We start from the raw sequence: 22562 nt of genomic DNA on the forward strand, positions 1-22562 counted from the left end.
ATATTTAAAACGTAGTAATTGTGGCTTTTCCCGGACTTCAACTATTTTCAATGATTATTGGATCACTGGCAGTCCCTGTTTTTTAAAAACCATTGCTTTAAATATGTCTACTTTTTCTCTGAAGCAAACTATTAAGGTTTAAGCTGAATGAATAGTGTTCTAACAAACTTACGAGGCCAGGCACAGAGTGGTGTTAATGAAAATCAAGAGCTGTACTGTTTATATTGGTGGGAAATGCAATTGGATTTCTATTGTAACTAATCTCCAGGCCAAGAGAGTGGCATGCCACAAGGCTATATTATGGGTCCACAAAAGATTTAGACCAAGAATGGTCATAGAGTTTAGTACAAGCAAGAGATTCACTGAGATGAACAAGACAAATCTGTGTGGCCACGAAGTCACTGGACAGCTATCCAGATAATATGCTGAATGGACTCTTGTCAGATAATTATCAACAGCAAACAAACTGCACGGGTTGTTCCTTGCAGCGTATTCATCTCTATCAGGTTCTTCTGTCAAATCAATCATGTGCTTTTTTTTCTTTCCATTTTCTGCTCCACAGTTCTGGCATGCAGTCCCTATGACGCCTCCTACGCTACTCTGTGTTGCTAAGCTGAAGACGAGCAGAATATTTCCTCTGTCCACTTTCTTTTGTCTTGGGAGAGGATGAAACTCCCCAACTTTACCTTTAAACCCACACATCTGGCTATTCAGTACAGCATGAGTACATTACCATGAGCTAATCAAGCTTCTCTAGTGAACAGAAGAAGGATGATTAGGCCTTGACTAGGTTTGTTAAAACGTAACCCACCAGTATTACCTAATTGGCTGATAATTCTTCTGCTCTGACAAGTTCAAGATAACTAAATCACATCCCAAAAGGAATGAGATTATTTGGCAAGCATGATTGTTTCTTTAGAGCATGGTAACTGCAGTTGTTGTCCCACTGGTCAGCATTTGATCGAGGACATGGGGCAAAGGAGCAGCTGAAATTCAGCCAGATATCCACATCATGTTATACTTAGCCTTAATGTGTACACAAAAACACGGCTGTGAAATCAACTCTGCTTCTTTAAGGGTTCCTTCTAGAAAATCACAGCCATGTAGGGCATGATAAGAAAAATGAGTGAGGGATTCCAATAAGGATTATTGTGTCTTTGGTAGACTGCTCCCAAGTGTACAACTAAATGTGTCATGACCTCAACACAGATCATGCTTGATAGATCAGGCCTTCATAACAAGCTTGTGAAATCTCCAGTCTTAAGCAAAGTCACAGAAAAATTAGCTGAATCAGCTTAATGTGCAAAATAAGCCAAGTGACATTAAAAATCATCTGTTAATATTAATATTGTTAAAATTTAAATAGGCCCAAAAAATATGCTTCTTTTCTGATGGTCACATGATACCATCAATGATGGTGCGACTGACATCTTTGGGGGAAACATAATACTACACATTGCTGCCATAATTCAATTCAAGGGCATAGAAAACAACTGTTCAACAGTTTATAACAATTCAAGTGTGTAAATTTTTTGGGCCCGTGGTATGTATAAGACCAAGTTTAGCCAGTGATGTTTGGGGCAAATGGGGTATTTGCTTACTTAAGGATAAATAGATAATTTTATAAGTAAGAAGGGTTGCTAGTGTGATGATATTTGGTGAAAATATTTATAATACAAATCATATTTTAAAAAGTGCAATGAAATCTTCTTGAGATCAGTGACAGAATTTGTTAAATCGTTTTCATCTTTTCATGTATTTGATTCTCTTTACGTAATCGTACCATGTTAACCTACAACTATACACTATTATTTTATAAATTTTTTACCTATCCAGTCTTTAATTTTAAAGGAGCATTTTTGTAAATACAAGAGTATAGTTGCAGAATTCAATGCATCTGGTAGTGAGACTGCATTTAACTAGATGCAGTTTAGAGGAAATCAGAACCAGAGTGAGGCATAGATTCTTGGTTGATTGTTTATAAACCTCTGGATCTGTAATAGAACAATGAATGGCATTCTTTTAAAATATATTCTCTTTTTTATTGTTGTTATTGTTTTAATGATGGTGTTGAGACACACGTCTTATGCTGTTTTTACATTTTCGTCGTGAGATTCCAGTGCACTTGATCATAAAGATATGTTTGGGTAATGTGAACACTCCACATTGTTCCCAGGCATGAATCAGTGCACCGTGATCGAGTTCTGCTAAAAAAAATAATTTTGAGCATGATAAAGTTGGAATCAAATATGACAGCCAGCCATGTCTGAGCATGGAAATGTTTAGAAGATGTTTGGAATGTGACACCAACAACACCTCTGTCCTCTTTAAAATCTCTGTGTGCGTGCAGCATGTCCTGATCTTATAGTCTGAACTACACAGTCATAGCCAATGAATTAGAAAGGATGGTGAGAGGGTCGCTCTTTTTTTTGTGTTTACTAGCTTATAAAACAACAAGATGCATTCAGCCTCCTGCTGTATTGAGGAGTGGGAATACACAAGTGTACTTTGGTATGAACAGTATTAATAAGGTAAAAGCCAAAGTGGTAAAGGGGCAAAAAGCAATGGTCATGTCTAGTGTAAAACACATCTGTCCAAAATCTCCAATAGGTACCGAATTGGTGACTGTGAAAATCATAGCTTATAATGTATGTCATTCAAGCCATGTTGATGGGGACAGAGTTTTCCTCAAAGGATAAAACGGACCAGTTAGAGGAAATTTGTATTGATTCTAAGTTTTCTCTTTGAGGGGACAATTAGACACAAAGCATGCCAAAAAAACATATATACCTGCCCTGATCACTGACAGTGTTTGTTACCTATCTACTGTAGATGCTTGATGAATATGAAATGTAAAAAGTTTAACTTTGTGCTAGTATCCCATGACTAGTGCAAGCCTTCATTATTTTTCTAATCTAAAATGTATAAAAAAAGAAAAGAAAAAGTTTTTTTCCTTTAAACATTTTACTAAAGCACATACATTCTTTAGTGCATTTATGCTTAAAGGCAGTCTAGCCTAAAGATTAATAATGCATAGAGTAAAATGCCTAAAGATGAATGTGACAGGAGGCCTGGACATAATGCAGACTCGACATTACAGTTACTATATCTTTCGTCTTTCTCGGTGGGTTTCGTCTGGTGGTTTGTGTGTCTCTGTGTGTATTTGTGTGTTGTAGTTGTAAGAGTCAGTATGCATTTGACTAAATTGCGGAAAAATAGCCCTAAAACCACAATAGAATAAGGGGTTGAGGTCTACAGTTGGGGTATTCATTTAGAGTATAATGCGGATGGAGAAAAATAGAAGAGAAGTGAGAGTGAGGAAGAAAGACTGACTAGGAGAGACAGTGGGAGTGGTAGAGTGAGTAAGGGAGAGAAAAATAAGACTGTGTGTGAATACAGTGAGAGAACCCATTCTAGTGGGAGAGATAAATTCAGGTGAAATGCAGAAGAAACTATTAACAACTTCCTGCCTTGGCTGTGTGCCCGAGTCCCCTCTTGTGCACCATAGAAGATTTTTCTATAATTTAAATCTTTTTTTGCGCCTCCGTTGCTCTCTTGGCTGGGAGTTTGGTTGCCATGGCAGGGTTCCAGCTGCCAAGGGAAGCCCAGTCAAGCTGAACCAAGGCATCATGTGCACAGGAATGTCTGGAGAACAAGTTTATGCAGTGCTAGACTTTCCCAACTGCTCTATTTTGAAGTTCTCATTCTCCTGGTGCCCAGTCCAAATATACAAGAACAAGCACACAAGGAATCAGTTTGTCAGCTGAAAGGAAAAGAAAGAGTTACGCAACAGGTTCACTTCCCTCTCTCTCTCTTTCTCTCTCTGTAGCAGGCATCCCGTGGGAAAGTCATGTTTGAGATTGAAGGACGGGAGTGGGATTTTCGTGGCTGCACTCTTATTATGACTATAGCAGTAACCACATTAGCGTGAACATGAAGTCATTTTGCCTCAGGGACGAGTTTCATAACAAAAAATGCTTCTATCCACAGTGTCCGGTCCAGTCACTGTGTGCTTGTATGCAAAGAGCTACTAGGATTTTATAGAAGGGAGACCATGTGTGTGTTTTATGTTGAACATGTGCAGTATGTGATTGTTTTTCCTGTTCCTGCAACTCGTTCGGGCTCTGGGCAGCGCCTCAGATTCTTTTGGCTGCTCATGTTTGGCTCTGGATCTTATGACACAGACCATGTAGCTCTGCAACACAGCCGTCTTCCCACTCGCTCTCTGACACATTGCTATAACAATGTAGCAGATTGCTGTTATGCTTCTTCAATATACAGTCTTAAAGACAGAAAAATCCAAGAAGTAGCTATTTAAAATCGTACTACGTCTATGGAACTACTGTGGAATGTTGCCTGAAAGACCCCCAAATGATCTAACGGTTATCTATAAGTTTGCCAAAAATATCTGTTGGATCCTGGAATAGTGATTTGTTGACTTGACACACACAACCTACTCTATTTTATATTAAAATATATACTGCTTGGCAAAAAATTATTGTACACAATAATGTTTTGTTGGACCAAATCTATCTTTGATTAGGGCACTCATTTGCCGTAGTGTTGTTCTGACAACTTTGTTACGTCACTATGTTTATTTACGTCCAAGGTTCATTTATTTTTGGCTGAAATCTTGTATTAATGATGAAAGATTTCAACCACTCTGTAAAGTTTTCTTCACTACATCTCAAAGACTTTTAATAAAGTGATGGTCAGGACTCTGTGGTGACCAGTTTATGTGCCAAAATTTCTCATATTTCTCATGCTCTTGGAATATCCCTGAGCCTTCTGGGGGAAAAAATGCATAGATGTGAGAACCTGTGTACTCAGTACACTCAGATAATTAGCTGACTTCATTTTATTGCCCCAGAACTTTGCTTAGAGTCTAGACCTGACCAACTGAAGCAAGCCCATCGCTTCACGCGCTTCCGTTTTTCCCCAGATGCACTTATCACTCTGGAATACGGTCGATCTGGACTCATAAGACCACATGAACTTTTTCTATTGCTTCAAAATACCTTTTTTATCCTCCCTAACAAACTGAAACTTTTACCTTACTAGTCTCACTAACAAGTGGTTTTCTTACAGCTACACACCTGTTTATTCCTAATCCTGTAAATTCTATGCTTGTAATTTCACTATTAAATATAGCTGTGATTTCCTCCTTACTGTATGACTTTTTATCGTGCAACTTCACCAAAGAATTAGGGGATATCCGATTATAGAAATATATAAATCTGTTCAGACCACTTCCAGGAAATATCTTCCAGGAAATCCACGGTTCAGTATTATCCTTCCAGGTTTTAATAGTGTGTTGGACAGGTTAAGTACAGTAGTTTCAACGATCTCCTTAGTTGTTTCCTTTGATTGATGCAGGACAATAATTTGACCAATTAGAAACTCAATAACATCATATATACGACTGCAGGATACGTCTTCTGACATGATGGGTAAAGGAATGAGAATGAGAATAGACGTATAAGTATTGTTGGCAGCTGAAACGTGTTAATTACTGCAGGTATTAAATAATTAAAGGCTCTTACTGTCTTCTTTGTCTTTCGGCTGTTCCGTATAAGGGATAAAGTGTATACACAGCAAATCATGCCTCTGCCTCCATCTAACCCTATCCTCTGCTTCCTCTTCTCTCATCCCAACTAACTTCATGTCCTCTCTCACTGCATCCATAAATCTCCTTTTTGGTCTTCCTTTAGACCCCCTCTTACTGTAAGTGTCCTTATGTAAATCCATTAAAATATATTTATATATAAAGTAAATGAATCAAACAACTTTTTACAATATAAAGTGACATATTGTGTACCATATACTGTCCAAATAACTCACAAACCATTATTAATTTTTTAATTGAACTCTTATTTAAATTTAAAACTCTTATGTTGTTGTGAAATAGCAGTGCTAGTGCTTCCTTACTAGTAATACTGTAAAATACATTGCAGAGAGAACAATCAGGTGGATGGGAATCTTGTTGGTACTTTCCAGTTTTTTTATTGTAGTGCCTGTATCAAATTTTCCATTACTTTCCCAAATACTATTTTCTTTTTTTCCCCCTCCTTCTACATATTTTGACAGTGCTTTGGAAAAAATCTGTTTCTCACACACTGGATCCTGGACAGTGTTTATTCTGTCCACTCCTCAGATTCCTGTAATCAGAGAGAGAGAGGACTTATAGTTCCTTTAGCACCCCCCATCCCCCATCCCCCACCCCTTCCCAAATAATATGCATGCAGTTTTCTCTATGACGGTCACGTATTATATCTGATAGTAATGTAAGGGAATGACAGCTTTTGAAATTCCAACTGGAACGATGTTATAATTTGTATTCTGCAATTAAAATTGCATTTGTGACAAATTACTGTGGTGTAAGAAGAATAAAGCACTTTAGGGAATGCTTAAATGAAAAGACAATCAACTTGTAATTGTCGGTGATTATTTCACTATAAGAAGCATGTCCTATATCTGTGTATAATGTGGTTATTGTAACCAATCATCATGCCTTTAATTACAGTCTCATCAACAGTCACGATATCATGCAACACTGACGAAATATTGCCACACTTTATTCAGAGAGTATTATTATTATACACCTCTGTGATCAATGCAGTCTCATTTAGACGGTAAAAGAAGACAGCTGTACCTTATTTTGGCAAATAAAAGCAGTCAAGCCTGTAGACTTCTGAGCAAAGATTCTGTTCATGTTACAAGCTATTCCTGGATGTTGGGAAAACAGACATATTGTCTGAGAAATATGTTGAACCAAATTGAACCATTTTTTATTAACTGAACTGAACATCATGTCAGTGTTGCCTGACTGTTTTGGAGTAAAATATTTTTTTTGTTTGTGTCATATGACACAATAGGCCGCTAAAATTTAAAAACATGCATGAGCAACAATGTTTCTGCATGTTTAGATACGATAAGAAGCTACTGAGTGAGCACAAGCAAATATACTGTACTGTATGTTGTCAATAAAGACAAAGAAGGAGATCTGAATGCAAAACTTGACAAGGTTTCTCCAACAGGATGATAAACGTTAGTAAAAGTCTACTCTCGTGTGCATTGGGAATGGGATCCCATAGTGTGTTATATTTTGGGAAGAAGAACTAGTGAATGGGGTTGCGTCAGAAATGCGTCAGAGATGCTTATGAAAGCTGACAGAAACAAACTTTTGATAGCCATGAGCATCCACAGTCTTTCAGAACAGCAGGAGGACCTTATCTGTCTATCCAACAATGTAGCGGTCATGAACAGCAAGCTGCAGTACGCAAAAGTGCACATTTATTCCTGTCCATTCAAATGAAATGTCAGGGTTTTGACATTTGACATTGCAGTTTGACATAGAATGACATCATATAATGGGAAATGTATAAAATACTTTCAATCCATCTTCACAATCCTGACAGGCTTCTTCTTCATGACGCCGCCATGTGAAAATGCTCAGGATCTGGATTTTTCTAAATTTATGGTGAGAACTCTGTTCAGATTGAAAAATTGGCCTTAAGTTTATCCAAGAAATATCTCACATGGGATTTTAAGGGTATCTGTCATGCATAATTCAATTTTCAGACATTTTTAGACATTCAGATGGGTTTTCCAGTGTGTATATATACAAACAACAAAAAGCATGAGGAAAAAAAACATTTCCATTTTTATGTTTTTTACTTTTGTTTTGGCCGGAGATTAAACAAGCCAATTAAATATTCCCCCTAACATGACCTCATATAAAAAGGCTCCCTTTCCTACCTTCTTGCTTGGCTCTGTAGTGATGGGAAGTTTGAATCATTTTAGTGACTCGGTTCTTTGAATCTCATTCCTCAAAATGAAATAATGAATCTTTTTTTAAATTTAGTTTATTTCATTCTTTTGATTAGAAATAAAATAAAATGTTACATTTTCAATGAACAGACCCCCAACACGTCTACATACACAAATTTTGGCTATAGTTCCAGTTATGAAAATATTACAATGCAGCGAAGGACATAGTGAGTCACGTTAAAGATTCGTTCAAAAAGAACGAATCGTTCATGAACGACCCATCACTACGTCTCTGCTGTTCTCTTGAGGGTGTGGTTCAGCAGGAGCTCATTTACATAGACACTGAAACTAGGTGATCAGATGAGGAGTAAAATAAAGGTAGTTTAAGTTACAAAAAATATTGCATTATTTGAGATTTATTTCAGCAAGAGCATTTAGACAGTGTGAGCTCTGAGACCTGTGTTAACTTCCTGCAGAAATAGTAAAATATGGGTTTAAAAAAAGAATTCTGTAGCAGATATAAACAGATGAATAGCCTTTGAAATGCCTGCATTGCAAAAAGAGCTTCACTGTGACTTTAGACGATGATGAGATTTGTACAGATGTTGATTAGGACATACAGAGTTTTTTTTTATCTAGAAAAGGTTCCAAGTAGATACTGTTAAAAAAATTACATCCATTATTTGCTCAAAAACATCAAGGAACTGATGAGAGCTGTTTTTGTGACTGGATAGAATTTTGTGTGTGTGTGTGTGTGTGTGTGTGTGTGTGTGTGTGTGTTGTATGATCAATATGCCATTAACAGAGAAAAACCTATATTTAATTAGAAAATAACTCTTTGTCAAGATCAACAAACAGGCCAAGTCTGCCTGTCGTAATAGTTGAGGAATTATTTCCAGATGGTCGTGGACTCAGGGAGGAGGGAACAGTTTGAAGGGAGGGGCGAGAAATCAAAACAAGGATGAAACATGGACACGAGAGGAGCAAAGGAGAGCATGGTCAGTCTGATCTCTGATTAGCCCTTTATAAGAACCTGCATTTGCCACATTAAATAGAAGCCATGTTCTGGCTCTTGATGCCTTGATTCGATGAACCTGCATTATTTCATTTTCTCTTATGTTCCGGTTGTGTTCTATAAGAAAACACGGCTGATAAGCATTCCGTATAGCTGGTGTATAGAGACAATATGGAATAGATGCAGTCACGGCGCTGCGTAGAGTTGGCAGGTTTCATTACTCAGCACGAGCAGTGAGGTGTGAGTGGGCAATAAGAGAACAAACAGTGCCGCCTCTGAAGCTCATGCTGAGTTTTAATTCTGCTCGCATGATGGGGACCGTATGTGTGAAGGCACCCTTACATTCCAGCGCGCCCCAGGCCTCCCGGCCCCGCCCTGCCTGGACCTGGCGTATATAAAAACACTCACAGCTCCACATTCCCCTGCCATATCTGTTGGTAAACATTTCAAAGGCATGAACGCTGCTTGGCTTTTGGGTTATTAATGCCTCGACGTTTTGTTGTTTTTATAACGAATAACCCGCCAGAACCGAAGCGCGACCTAAACTTAAAATGCTGGGGCTTACTTCTGGAGCCTATAAATTTGTTCCCTGTAAAATCGCTCAGCATGCTACTAATTGTCACTCTCTGGGGTGTTCGGGGGCTGGAAAATGGGAAAGGAAAAATATGAGAGTTTGAAAATTGTTGGTGCAAACAGTAGTTTGCAGCAATATGACCTGTAGCTAATAATACTACAGACAGAACAAGACAGAGTCTTTGTACCCTTGTGGTTACTCATAATGTGGGTATATGCAAGCTTTAGAAATATTTCCATTTTTTTGTAGATTGCATTATATTTTATATTAGATTATATTATATTCAATGCAATTAATTGCACTATGATGAAGGCCAAGCCTCCTAGTGATACCAGTGATCGATTGTGAGTGTATGTGTAAAAGATCTGGCAATGAACTAATACTGCAGAAACTGCTGCAGTGTTTGTGTGTGTGTGTGTATAGTCATGAATCTGATTCGAGAGAGAGAGAGAGAGTGAGTGAGTGTGAGAGAAGGAAATGGAACGGGACAGAGAGAGCTGCATGCAGCAGCATCTCCTCTCTCTGACTTAAACTCTGTTAGGTTGCAGAGCAAAAGAAGGAATTAAAAGACTTGAGCAGCATGGGAATGACCTCCCAGTGTTAGTGTGTGAGTTTGTGCTTCTGTCTGTGAGAGAGGCTGTGAGCGCATATAAGTGTGTATGTGTGTGTTTTCGGATGTATACAGCGATGCGGTGGAAGCGGAGGAGATCTCCAGGTCAGGGGAGGCAGGTGGAAGAGAAGAGTTCGAATTCTTCTTTCGCTGCACCATTCTTCAGAGGTAATGTTAGTCCCAGTGTGAGACCGTGTATGATTGGGATGTGTGATGTGGGAAAAAAAAGTCAGAGGGCGGCTGTACGTAGCTGCATTTGTGTGTGAATGTAAACGAGTGATTCATAGCATTGGCCATTCACTACTGTGCTTTTGATTGTGTGTGTGTGTGTGTGTGTGTGTGTGTGTGTGTGCATTCTGTAAACTAATATCACGGTGCTGACTGAGGTGTTATCAGCGTAGACACTACTCATTCACAGCTCAATCATTCAGATCAATATATTGTATATAAAAAAATAATAATTAGAAATAATTATCAAATAAATAGTTGGTCTGGAACTTCCTGGGTGATTCCACTACTGGATCGTATTTAGCCCTTGCAGCTTTTTTATATTTGCATTTAATTTCAGACAACATTTCATTTTCTACATGACGTCTTGTGTAGCAAGATTGCATTCTAGAATAGAATTCACCAAGATGTAGACTGTGGCTAATTATTAATTAATGCGTGTTAATTAATTTGTGTTAAAATGAACTTCTTTAAATACCACAGAAAGAAAAAGAATGAAAGAATTGACTGTTCTTCTTCGCATGAGGAAGTTTGGCTGATCGAGCTTCCTGTTAGACATGTGGATTAGTTCCAAAGATTTTTACACCTCTACAGGACTTTAATTAAAGGAGCAGTTCATAATTTTCATCATTTACAGCTGTAGTTAAAACACTGATATTCACCACTTTCCTCTAGCAGCAATGCTGAGTTTCATTAAAGGGGGTGTGGCTGAGCAGCTGGATTGATTATGTGGGCGGAGCCTAATTCAAAGCCAGAAAAATGTCTAAAATGCAGCAGGTAGTGAGATTCATTGCTTGGCATATTGTGTATAACATGTTTTGTTATAAAAAGATATTATAAAAATGATATTTATATAAACATGAATTAAGTGTTGTGATGAATCAGTGATCTCAGGCAGAAATTTCTTAATCCTAATCCAAACAAAAGTTTACTTGGACAGGAACTCACTCAGAATTAATAACATAACTTTGGCAATATTCATATTTTCTACTTACGGAAATGTATTAATGTTAATGGTTTATGTTTGTTCATGAGTTAGACCCTTCATTTGTTGTGATGTCTAATAAATGATGTATGACCATTTTTGTCGACTGGTCACATTAATAAAGGCTTGTATTAAATACAAAAACAAACCATTTAGTTTTATAATTCTCTATCAGCAGCTAAAAGCAATATTTAGTGCAAGTATTTATTTATTATTTATTTAAGTATTTTTGCAGGAACTATTGTCTATGTTGAGATCCCTGTGCTGTGTGAAGATGGTGAAAGATTTGACCGTGGATGGTAAAAATCTGTTCTCAAAGTGAAACGAATGACTTGTAAACTCCTCCACAGTTTTTATTTTTACACTGTGTATTAGGAAACTCCTACATCTGATGACAAAACTGTTACGAGGCTGTTAAACCTCTGTTGAGAAAGTAGAAACATGGGCCTGTGATGAAAAAAAGTTTGCAGGTTCCATGACCTTGCGCACACACATCATGGTACCTAAAATGCATACAGTGAACACACCCTAACTGAAGACACAGAAATTGTTTAATCACATAGTCAAGTCCGTGTTTTGTGTGTACATTATGTGCATATTCAATATAGCATTTTCTTACTGTATATTGCAAAAACATTGTATAAAATGTGTTTACGAGTGGATTGGATTCTGTGTATGAGAAGTTTGCTAGTTCTCCCTGTGCTTGGTGGGTTTTCTTGGTAAAAGAGATATCTTAGTCAATACACTCAAAACACTTTAAAATAACACATATGGATGTAATAAACATGTTTGTTTTTTCACATCATTTACAGTATTCACAAGGAAGCTTGGCTCACTCTTGGCATCTTCTCCACCAGCTTAATAATGAATCTTCAACCCAGGAGACTTTCCAAGTTCCCAAATAGGCGGAACACTTATTAACTTCTTCTCAGATGGAAATTAAAACTACTTACTTGAGAAGATGATTTACGTTCGATTAAAGCTCCTTCTCCAAAAAACAACACACACTGATGTAGAAATAACTATATACACTGGCATTAACGTCACTGTTTGCATTCAATTAGAAAAATCCAACAATAAGGCTTTATCAGAATGTCTTACATGATTGCAAAATATTTACTGTGGAAAAACTTGAGACTGGTATTCCCAGCCATGCCTGTGATATCTATTCCAGCTTCTACACAGCTGGCGTCTATATGAATCCCAGAGGATTGCAGCTAGAGTTAGATACAGACAGTATATATTAAGTTACATGGTATAGTTATTAACTGGCACATGTCTAATGAAAGCAGGGTCAAGAAGTGTAAAGTCATGTACCGTGCTTATACTCCAGCTGAATTGGTTAAAAGCCAGCGCGGAAGGAATCTTCAGCTTGAGCTGGTGTGTTTGTTACTGTTGAACTTTATGCCTGCCATGCACTCAGCTGTGTGCGCTGTCTTCCTGCATGCCTGCACTCTGAGTCAACATCTGCACTTCTTTTTTGAGAGAGAATGGAGGAATAAGACAGTGCATTCAGCCAAGTCGTTTGGCCTTTGGGCATGGAGTCGCTCTGTATCGGTCATCACATGACAGGGCCAGTCTTTAAAGTCTAGGTTTGATTAAGCAGGAAAATATGGATTCTTTCGCCTTTAGTACTAAAAAAAAAAATGACTAGGTATCCATACTGATTCACTTTTAAACGAACATACAGTATTTTACTTTAGAGAGTGTAATTCTGAATTTTTGGTTGTGTGGGAGGTATTTGTGTTACAGAATTTGATAATCAATAATCAAAAGGTATTCAGCCCATGAAGCCCAGCTTAAATGTTGCCCCATTTTTCTCAAAAACTGTGACCTGGCAACCCAGCCTGGAGCACACTTTTAAAGCTAAAACTGAAAAAAAAAAAAAAAAAGCACATATTCGTAGATAGCTTTGCACAATTTGATCTGAGAAATGTTTTTATAGTTCACAAAAAGTACAGCCGCTACACAAATAAATTATAGTCAAATGTTTTTGGAGTTTGAACACATTTTTTTAAACATTTCTGGACATTTTTCCTGTAAATGACTTACAACTTAGTTCTTGTGGCACGTATTTATTTGTGAATTAGCAAACAACAGTAATAGTAACCTATCTGTGTCTAGATAAAATAATATTCTTGCGCTGGAGCTATAAAGCCTTTCATGCATTAGTAAATGAAAACTCTTTGAAAACAGGATGTTTCCGGGTCCCTGGGTAGAGTGCTAGTGTTTCACTGGATCCATATTTCATAAAACTTTCTTCTCGTACTTGCTTGTCTGATATCGGTCCAAGGGACTAGCCTTCAGTGTTACAACTAAGCTCTTCTTTGATGCTTGCTCTTCTTCTGTTTCTGCTGCTGGAGCTGATTAAAGGACAACACAATAGGTCAAACAGTGTGCTATTATTTCATAACATGGTCATAGTGTGGACAGAGAGGTACATACTATGAGGATACAGAGGTCTTTAACTTGGTTAAGTTCTGATGTATTCTTTTGTAGCCATATGTAAGGTATATTGGTAACCATCCTCGGGGTGCTTTTAGGGAAAAAAGTTGTTGCTTATCTATTTAATTAAAATATGGACATGATAATGATGTCATCTTGTACATCCAGGATTGGGGGTTCAAATCTCACCTTCACTTTTTCTGTGTGTGTTAGTGAAAGAAGGTTTGGATCATTTTAGTGACTCGGGTTCTTTGAATCTCGTTCATCAAAATGAACTAATCTTTTTTTTTTATTTATTTCGTTTTTTTGATCAGAAATAAAATAAAATGTTACATTTTCAATAAACAGACCTTTAACACATCCGCCTACAAAAATTTTGGCTGTAGCTCCAGTAATAAAAATATTACAATGCAACTAAAGACATATTATGATAAACAGAATGAGCAGCTTACTCTCATATCTTCTGGTCCATATTGTTTGTTCTTTTGTCACATGACTCCCATATACGCTATGCAGTGCATTACAAAGAATACAGAATTGAACTGTTCTTCACACGAGTCTTCTAGTCCGAGTCGTTTGTTCTTTTGAATCTATTGCACTGCATATCGTCTTTGAGAGTCATGTGACAGAGGAACAAATGATTCAGACCAGAAGACTTGTTAGAAAAAACGCTTAATTCTGTTTTCTGTGTACTGTACTGCATAGCATCTATGGGAGGCACGTGACAAAAGAACGTATAAATCGGACTAGAAGTCTCGAAAGGTAACTACTCATTTCTGTTTCCTGAACATAATCTACGGAGGTTTTGCGGTGTTTTGTGCATGCTCGCCCAGAAGAAAGTTAACAAGTTAACGACTCGTTCTTCTGAGTCACATTTAAGACTTGTTCGAAATGAACAATCCATCACTAGTGTGTATGTAAGTCTAAATCTTTCTTTGTTGGGTTCCCTCTGGGTACTCTGGCTGAATTAGACATAAATATAACTTTATTTCAAAGACTTATTATACTTTGTGTCCATTTAATATGTAATTAATTCACTGGGTTGTTTATGAGGAAAAGGAAAGCAGAACTTCTTTTATCTAATTTTTATCTTATACAACTTACCTTATAACTTAATATTATGGTCTAAGAGAGATTAAAAAAACATGCAATTGATCTATGCATTCAGAATTATGATATATTATCTATGAAATATTTCTATGATGTGGACCTTACTACTTTTGTTTTTGTTATGGTTTTATAGAAATGTTTTACATGAGTCAAGCTCTGCCTGAGTCTCCACTGACTGTCCAAGTCTTTGTTCTCTTGCTTACATAAGGATCAGCTCACAGGACCCACATATTCATGCATTACTCATATACACCTGCTGAAGTTAAATACAGAGTGTATTTGAGGATTTTTGCCCTCCCGTGTGGTGACATTAGCTCATATTTGGCAGATTCACCTAATCGCTCAACATGTGTTTGTTTCTTTGTTGGTGTTATTTTTAGCACGGATTGCTGAGAAGGTAACTCTGTGCGCGCAGGATTTGTTCTGCTTTCCCTCAGCAGCGAGGTTTTGCTCACAGGGACAGGAGTCGTGCCAGGCGTGTGCTGGGAGAGCTGCGCCTCTGACCCTGACAATAGCTTTTGTATCTATGTTAATCAAATCACCTCGATCGTGCTGTGAGGTTTCTCCAATAATAATGAAGGTGAGGATTAATGGTGAGGTGTTAGGCTGTGAGAAAGGGCAGCTTGTGCCCTGCAGTTCCTGAACTAGGCTTCGTAGTTGGATGGCTGTCGTTCTCGCTCTGTAGGGACTCGCTGCAGGAAATGCCGACTGAGGCTGGTGACTAATAACCGGCTCAGAGGGATTCACTGGCAAGGTCATAGGAAATGTGATAAGTATTAAGAAAGATGGATATTATGGCGAATACCTGGGGAGTGTTTTCCCTTAGTCTTTACTGTGCATGTATAGTTTGTGATTAATTATCATGGACAAGGGTCTGACATGTTTCGCTATACAGTTAATTAATTAATTAATTAATTAAATTTTTAATGGAAGTCTAAGGGCAGTCACTGAATTCCATACATTTATTAAGACCACATTTAGGCATTTGATTCTGATTGGTCTAAGTACTGATTTATTTCTGTATAACACTGGCTCTAAAAGTTGACCAGACTGCAAACCAGATGTTTATATTAATGTGCTATCATTTCTTTAGTGTCAGCTCTGTCACTTGGACTTGCATGGTGTAAGGTCATTATTTAATACTAAAGATCAAAAAAAGGAATAAATCAATTCAAAACGGTGATGGAATTGTAGGGTGATTGCTCCAGAGACATAATTTATTTTCATTTTTTAAAAGTTTTATCTTTATTATGTTTAACTTTGTTTTACCCATTGCTTCAGCAACTAGCACTTTTGACCTATTGACTCGACTCTAACTCTAGTACAGTATACTCACTTCAGATCCCTTGTAGTGTTGGTGTAAAAGTGGTTGTTCTGTGCTTTGTCTTGTTGTTATTGTCATTTTTCATTGTCATATCGTCTTTTTCTCATTTAAATGAGTGGTCTAACATGAGGGATGTTTCTCATTTTGATAGCTTTACACATATCCTTGGTGCTGCTAAGAAAAAAATTCTTTCATAAAATGCAACGATAGTTAACTTTGTAAATGCGAAAAAAAACTGGCTAAATTGGGAGTAACTGTTTATTTAATACATAATTGCTGACAGATGCTGTGGTATTAAAAGAATCAATACCACTTGAGGATATATTCTTTAAGGAATAGAGAAAAATCAAATTTGGGCTGGCAGTGACATCATACTTCTATAACAGCATGCTAACCATGTTTTATTCTTCTACAGACAACATATTATATGCTACAGCAGGGGGTTTCTCAGCAAAGCAAGATAAATCCATTCTGGCAGGTTTGAGAAAAAACAATGCAAAAACTGTACTTATAGAGATTATTTTGCGAAAGGCTGTAAATCCACCTCACACAGGTTTAGTAAAAATGATAACTCTTAACTACAATAAAACTAAAAATATATACATTGAACTAGCCCTTTTATTGGGTTTTTGTAGAAAGTCACTGGCCGCAAATTTTGAAGAAGGAAAATTTTGTTACATACAAACAAATTTAATTACCAACAATTGTTATACCTCATGAGAGTAAAACTAAAGTTCGGTTTATGATTCATGGCCATCCTCTGTCAGGTTCAGTTTCACTTTGGTACATTACCACCTCGGTAGTTGACAACAACACTTTATCATATAAATCCATAACTTCTCTGGAAACAGCAATAACAAACTGTAAATGTTCTTCTTCTTGATTTCAACATAGGCTTCCTTTCCCGATCACATGACAGAAAGAAGTGATGTGATTAGCTTTAATCTGAATGTGAATGACATTTTGGTATGAATGTAGACTGAAAGTCTGTTCATCATGTTTAGTCTGTTTATTGGATGCCGTTTATCTTGTTCTGTAGAGAAACCCATCAACTATTCAGTGTTTACTTCATTGTCTATACTAGTCATAAATAACCCTGCATCCCTCCTCCTGAGTATGTAGTGCCAACTTTGAGTTTAAGTTTCATTAAGAAATACCTTAGACTGAAGAATTTAAGTACGTTCAAAAAACTCCAAGTTTCAAAGTCTCTAGATCTTCTTTTATAGTTAAAAATTCTAAGCAAATGATGTACAGTCACATGTACAGTTCATTTGTATTATGTTAAAAGATGAAAGATTATCCCTAAAAAAAATGTTCTCTCTTCGTCCGATGATCAGTGAGATGCACTTGTGTTGCTCCAGCAGTGAAAACACCTTACATTGCATATCCAGTCCTGTGTTCAGCAAAGCCTGGTGTCCCACTCAACATTTTATCCTCTCCTTAATCAGATTTTTTATGATGATCTCACAGCTTTAATGAGCGCTATAAAGCACTTTTCTGGTCTACCACTTGTCTTCCTTTTCCCATGGGATGTGATGTCATCTCTCCTCCTTCTCTTAATCCATTTGCACTTATCCAAGGTCTGTATTGATTGTATCTATGATTTAAATGAATTTGATGAGGACGGTTTGGGTTGAGGTGTTGAGCAAGAGTCGGGTCAGGAGAAGGGAATGAGCGGCGCTCATGGCCAAGTTTTGCTTCCTAGCAGAGGAAATGAGGAAATGAGGATTGTGACTACTAGTGTGTGTGTGTGTGTGTGTGTGTAGTTGTAGGTGTGTGTGTGTGTGTTGAGGGAGGGTTATGACTCTGGGGTGAGAGGTGTAAGGGTCTCCGCTAGCGGTCCATAATGCTCAGCAGATGTTTTCCACTCTCCCTTTTGATAGAAATTTATAGTCATGTGACCCATCAGGGAGTAAACTGTTCCAATACAATGCTGTTTTCCCTAATTTTCCTGATTCCTTCTCTCCACCTGAGTCTTTCCATTTCCAGTTTTGAATTGATTGTAATCTCTGTTCCTTCTTAGTTTTTACTATATTTTCCAACCCCCACTGCGCTCAGAGAATACGCCTTTCTCTATTTGCCTGAGAGTTACTCCAGCACGAAATGAGCCTTCAAGAGCATCCAGAGGCCAGACTGAGGAACTTTGGCAGAAAATAGACAAAGTTAGCTGTTTTGAATATACTACAATGTTGATTTGAAAATTGTGCATCCTTCTCCTGAGTGGTTAGAAACTTGTGTTAAACATTAGCTGCTGTTTCTTCCTGTTTACAGATCCTGGGATACCACAGAGACTAAAGTATGTCTACTGATCAGATTTGATTGACAACTGGTAGATTGAGGTTCTGTTAAATGACAGAAGACTGAGCATAATGTCATGAAGAAAGGTTCAGGACATTGCATTCATCCTCATTGGAATGTAGAGGACAATACAGAAATGCTGAGATCTGCTGAGATGGCAGCTATGCAACCATATTTTATCATCTTTAACAAGCCAGTCGGTTTCCTCCACGTTAGTCTTGTTTACATTCTCAGAGCATTTGGCTAATGTTTACAGGCTGTCTCTAGAGCCATTGCTGTCTGGCAGCATTTTTATCCTCATGCTAACACACTGCATCTTATCGGTAACACTACAGAAAACAGGTCTCAATTCAGATCGAGTGAACTTTTACAGACCGTGCAGGCCTGTGGAAAACTCTCTATCTTCCAGAACTGTTCCAGAGGTTTTAAACTGGCCACACTCTTGCGCTAGCTCATAATGTCAATATGCAGCGCACTTCACCATAGCTTGTTTAGCCCTTGCTGGTAATGTTTGTCCAGAAGTACTTTTTCATTTTTTTTGGTTGACGATGTGCCTTTTCATGTGTCTTTATTTTTGTATACATCAGCACTACGCTTCCCTGCATGTTTGCGTAACCTGTGTTTTCCACCTAAAGGCTGTCCTGCACATTCCACTTGTCCTTTGTAGTGTGTGTGTGTTCTGGCGAGGACTGCTTGTTCTGGCACTAACTCGGATCTTGGATGCTGAAGGCCCACATTAGGAGTCTCTCCGCTGACCACACACACCTCACAGTGCTACAGAGAGGCCACAGCCCTGCCTGCTTATGTAACCATGTGGTAACAGCAACCCGTCTGCCAAGAACCGAGCTCACATCATAGGGCAATCTTATTCCACTATTACTTCCTCTATCGCTCCAGGATTCGAAGCTGGACCTTCCTTCATGCTCTGATTTGCAGTAGTACTGATTTAAGGCCAGTTCATTTGTTCAATCAGTTACATAAAAAGTCAGCTGTGGTTTCCCAGATTGTCCCGGTTTTATAGTACTGCTTGTGATTTGTACTTGTTTTCATGGAAGTAATGATTCAATTGAATAAGCTTGCATTTTGACATCAAACTTAATTAATTAATTATCAGTTTAAAGGGGAAGTTTATAAAAAAGCGACCTGCTGTCTTTGACATGAAAAAAAAAAAAAAGACCAAAGCCACCCCAGTGGCACAATGGGCCCGCAAACCTGGGTTCTTGTAATGTTAGTGGTTTTGATGGTATAGCTGTTCATTGTACATACATTATTCATTTATCTGAAACCACAATCCACACAGGAAAAAAAATATATTATCAATCCTGAGCTCAGGTTTCTGTCTGTGTGGATTTCCCTCTGTGCTCATTCAATTTGTTTTTTCCTTCCATATACTAAAAATATGCATGTAGTTGGCTTGTTAATTTAAAACTCATACTAGGTAAATAAATGTGAGAATGTGTCAGTGTGTGTGTGTGTGTGTGTGTGTGCATTGTTCCCTGTGATAGACTGGCACCCATCCAGTGTGTATTATTATCTCATGCCAAGTAGATTCCTGGTATAGGCACAGATCCACCATAACCATGACCAGCTAAAGGTGTTACTAATGGTGACTAAAGATTAATTAATTTAATCATAAATACTGTATTTATATTAAGACGCCAGGTCTTGGCAGAGTGAGTCTGTATGAAGAACATTTTTCTTTCTATCATTTAATGTGTTATATATTATTGTCAGGAATGTGATGTTACAGGACAGTAGTTGGTAAATATGATTTGTTGAATATTGTGTAAAAGGTGCGTTTTGTAATTTTTATGTATTTCTAGAAAAAAACATATTAGAATTAATAAATATTAAAAGTACTTAACTTCAGAATGATTGCTTGGCAATGGCTCGTTCCATAAACAGTTTCAGGTTTCTGTTTACAGTTTATCTAGCGCTGAAATGACTTGCTCAGCCCTGACACTTTTTGTATTCATGCAAGTCACATGACATACTGTATGTGAAGCACTCAGCAGAGCGGGTGGGTTCGATTACGGTAAGAGTTCTAAATGTTTTCATTGTATTTGCAATCCCACTTACAGCCTGCTGGGGGTGCTAAACAATTACAAACTGCTGCTTTAACGCAGACGCTTCTGATAGCCTGTGTTGTTGCAGCAGCTCCAGTAGAGGAATCTAAATCAGCTTGGCTGAGAATAGGGCTGTTTTGCGGAAAGCTGGTGCATTTTTAGATAACGAGCTGACACACAAATAGAAGTCCACACACTAACTTTTTTAAAATCACATGCTGTGTGTATTTGGAGATCCTCCATATCAGATTTCTACATTAAACAAGAGATGAATAATTTTCGCCCACCAACTTTCATAGCGCATAATAATTTAATTATATTTTTCTATTATGTGGATATGACATTATTCTATATATATATTAAATTGGATGGGTAGTCAGAATTTTATTTACTGCCTCTTCTAGTGCTGCTACTCTCTCCCTCTCTCTCTCTCTCTCCCTCTCTCTCTCTCTCTTATGCACACAAAGTGATCTGTAGCAGATTTAACTGTGGTGACAGAGGGTTATGAGAGAGGCATTGTGGGATAGACTATAGTCTTTGGTCAGAGGCCTGACAGTGAACGAAACAAACACACACACACACACACACACACCCACTGCTCTTTAAGGCATCACTCAGCACACTCTCCATTAGCTGTAGGTCAGGGTGAAGTGGTTAGAGTAACATAATTAGGATAAGAAATGCAGCGTGTGTGTATGCACGTGGGTCTGTGTGTAACTTTTACTTAGCAATGTGTCATTTCATTTAAAAGAATCACCTATATTCACCGGTAGGTTTGAAGGGCTGGCTTTTGATATGCTTCGATTTCCAAGCTTGTAGCAGATTGCGTTCTTTAATGTTTGTGTGTTTAAATTTGGAAGATGTCGTCTATGGAATGTCGCTCGTCATGATTCATTCCTGACAATCATTAGTGTATCTGATTCCAGAGAAATTCTCGAGAAACCTACAGAGACACACACACACACACAGTAATGATTAAAGTATGTAAAGTACCTCAAGATAATTAGTAAGACTTCATATTCATACATAAGTGTGCTGTTTATTGTCATACTGCTATGTTTCTTCTATATTTCTTCAGGACCATAGTGCAATACATAGCAATACTCTACTGTAAGTACAGATACAGTACATAATAATGAGTGACAAAAAGAAAAATAATAAAATCCAAGACAGTGCATTAAACAAAAAAAAAAAAATCAGTGCACCAAGTGGAACAATTTGTCTGTAAACACATTTATAAAGGCTTATTCCAATAGATGTCAAATAATCATAAAGACGCTTGTCTGAAATGTGATGTCAATTTGACATTTTTCATAGACATTTGTAGAGCATAATGAGAACCGACAGTGTGTTTCTATTTTTTTACGTGTGGCACATAATAGTGCTGATGGCAAACAAAGAGTATATCCAATACTCTGTAAATACCGTATCAATTACTGTGTCTATCAATATCAAATAGTAAAATGAACTATTTTAGTCAAGGAAAATATACATTTACTGTGTCATGATGTAGTCTTTAAAAAATTTTAATAAACATAGTAAAACAAAACTCGACAGACAGATAAAATAATAATTTGCATAATGTCATATCCCCAACGCCCCCCCAAAAAAAAGGCTTAACAGTGCAATACAGCTGGTTCTCGATGTGATGGTTCAGCTATGTGCCAATACCAGCGATATCACAAAGAACATTGTGGCACATTTGCTTATGTTTGTTCAATGAACCTTAAAAAGACAAGGTTTGCCATTCTATAATCATTATTGTACTCAACTGCAACCACGTTGCAGCTTAAGTGTGCATGTTCTTCCAGTGCTTTGTGGGTACTCAGTTTCCTCCAACAGACCAAAGACATTCAGATTAGGCTAATTGGTGTTTTCTAAATTGCCTAAAGTGAGTAAGTGAGTGTATGTTTGTTCGTGCCCTGTGATAGATCTCCATAACTGTTTCCTTTTTCTCTATATTTGTACAGCCGAACCTTCTATATTGTAGCGTTTTTACGCCGAGAAGAATGCTGGAGAGACGAGTGAGCTTATTTGCTACCCAATGCAAATGGCTGGGAGTACTTTATTTAGCACACAGCCGGTATGGCATGAGCAGCACCTTCACTCAGGAGCCTACCTCTAATTCAGCGTCAGC

At 37.6% G+C, this 22562-nt stretch overlaps 1 protein-coding gene across 3 annotated transcripts in view; it reads left to right on the forward strand.

The window, feature by feature from the left end:
* nhsl2 (NHS-like 2) overlaps positions 1 to 22562 on the forward strand; it is a 79548-nt gene that overhangs the window by 2070 nt on the left and 54916 nt on the right. Inside the window, exon 1 of one of the 3 annotated variants that reach the window (XM_053497523.1) lies at positions 9895 to 10137. The exons of the other annotated variants lie outside the window; for them this stretch is intronic. Within the exon in view, the coding sequence (XP_053353498.1) occupies positions 10035 to 10137 (103 nt within the window). The 5' untranslated portion in view covers positions 9895 to 10034. Of the gene's footprint in view, positions 1 to 9894; positions 10138 to 22562 lie in introns of those variants that run through there. 3 annotated transcript variants of the gene reach the window in all.

This window comes from Clarias gariepinus, chromosome 1 (genome assembly GCF_024256425.1).
Source record: "Clarias gariepinus isolate MV-2021 ecotype Netherlands chromosome 1, CGAR_prim_01v2, whole genome shotgun sequence".
NCBI classification, from domain to species: domain Eukaryota; kingdom Metazoa; phylum Chordata; class Actinopteri; order Siluriformes; family Clariidae; genus Clarias; species Clarias gariepinus.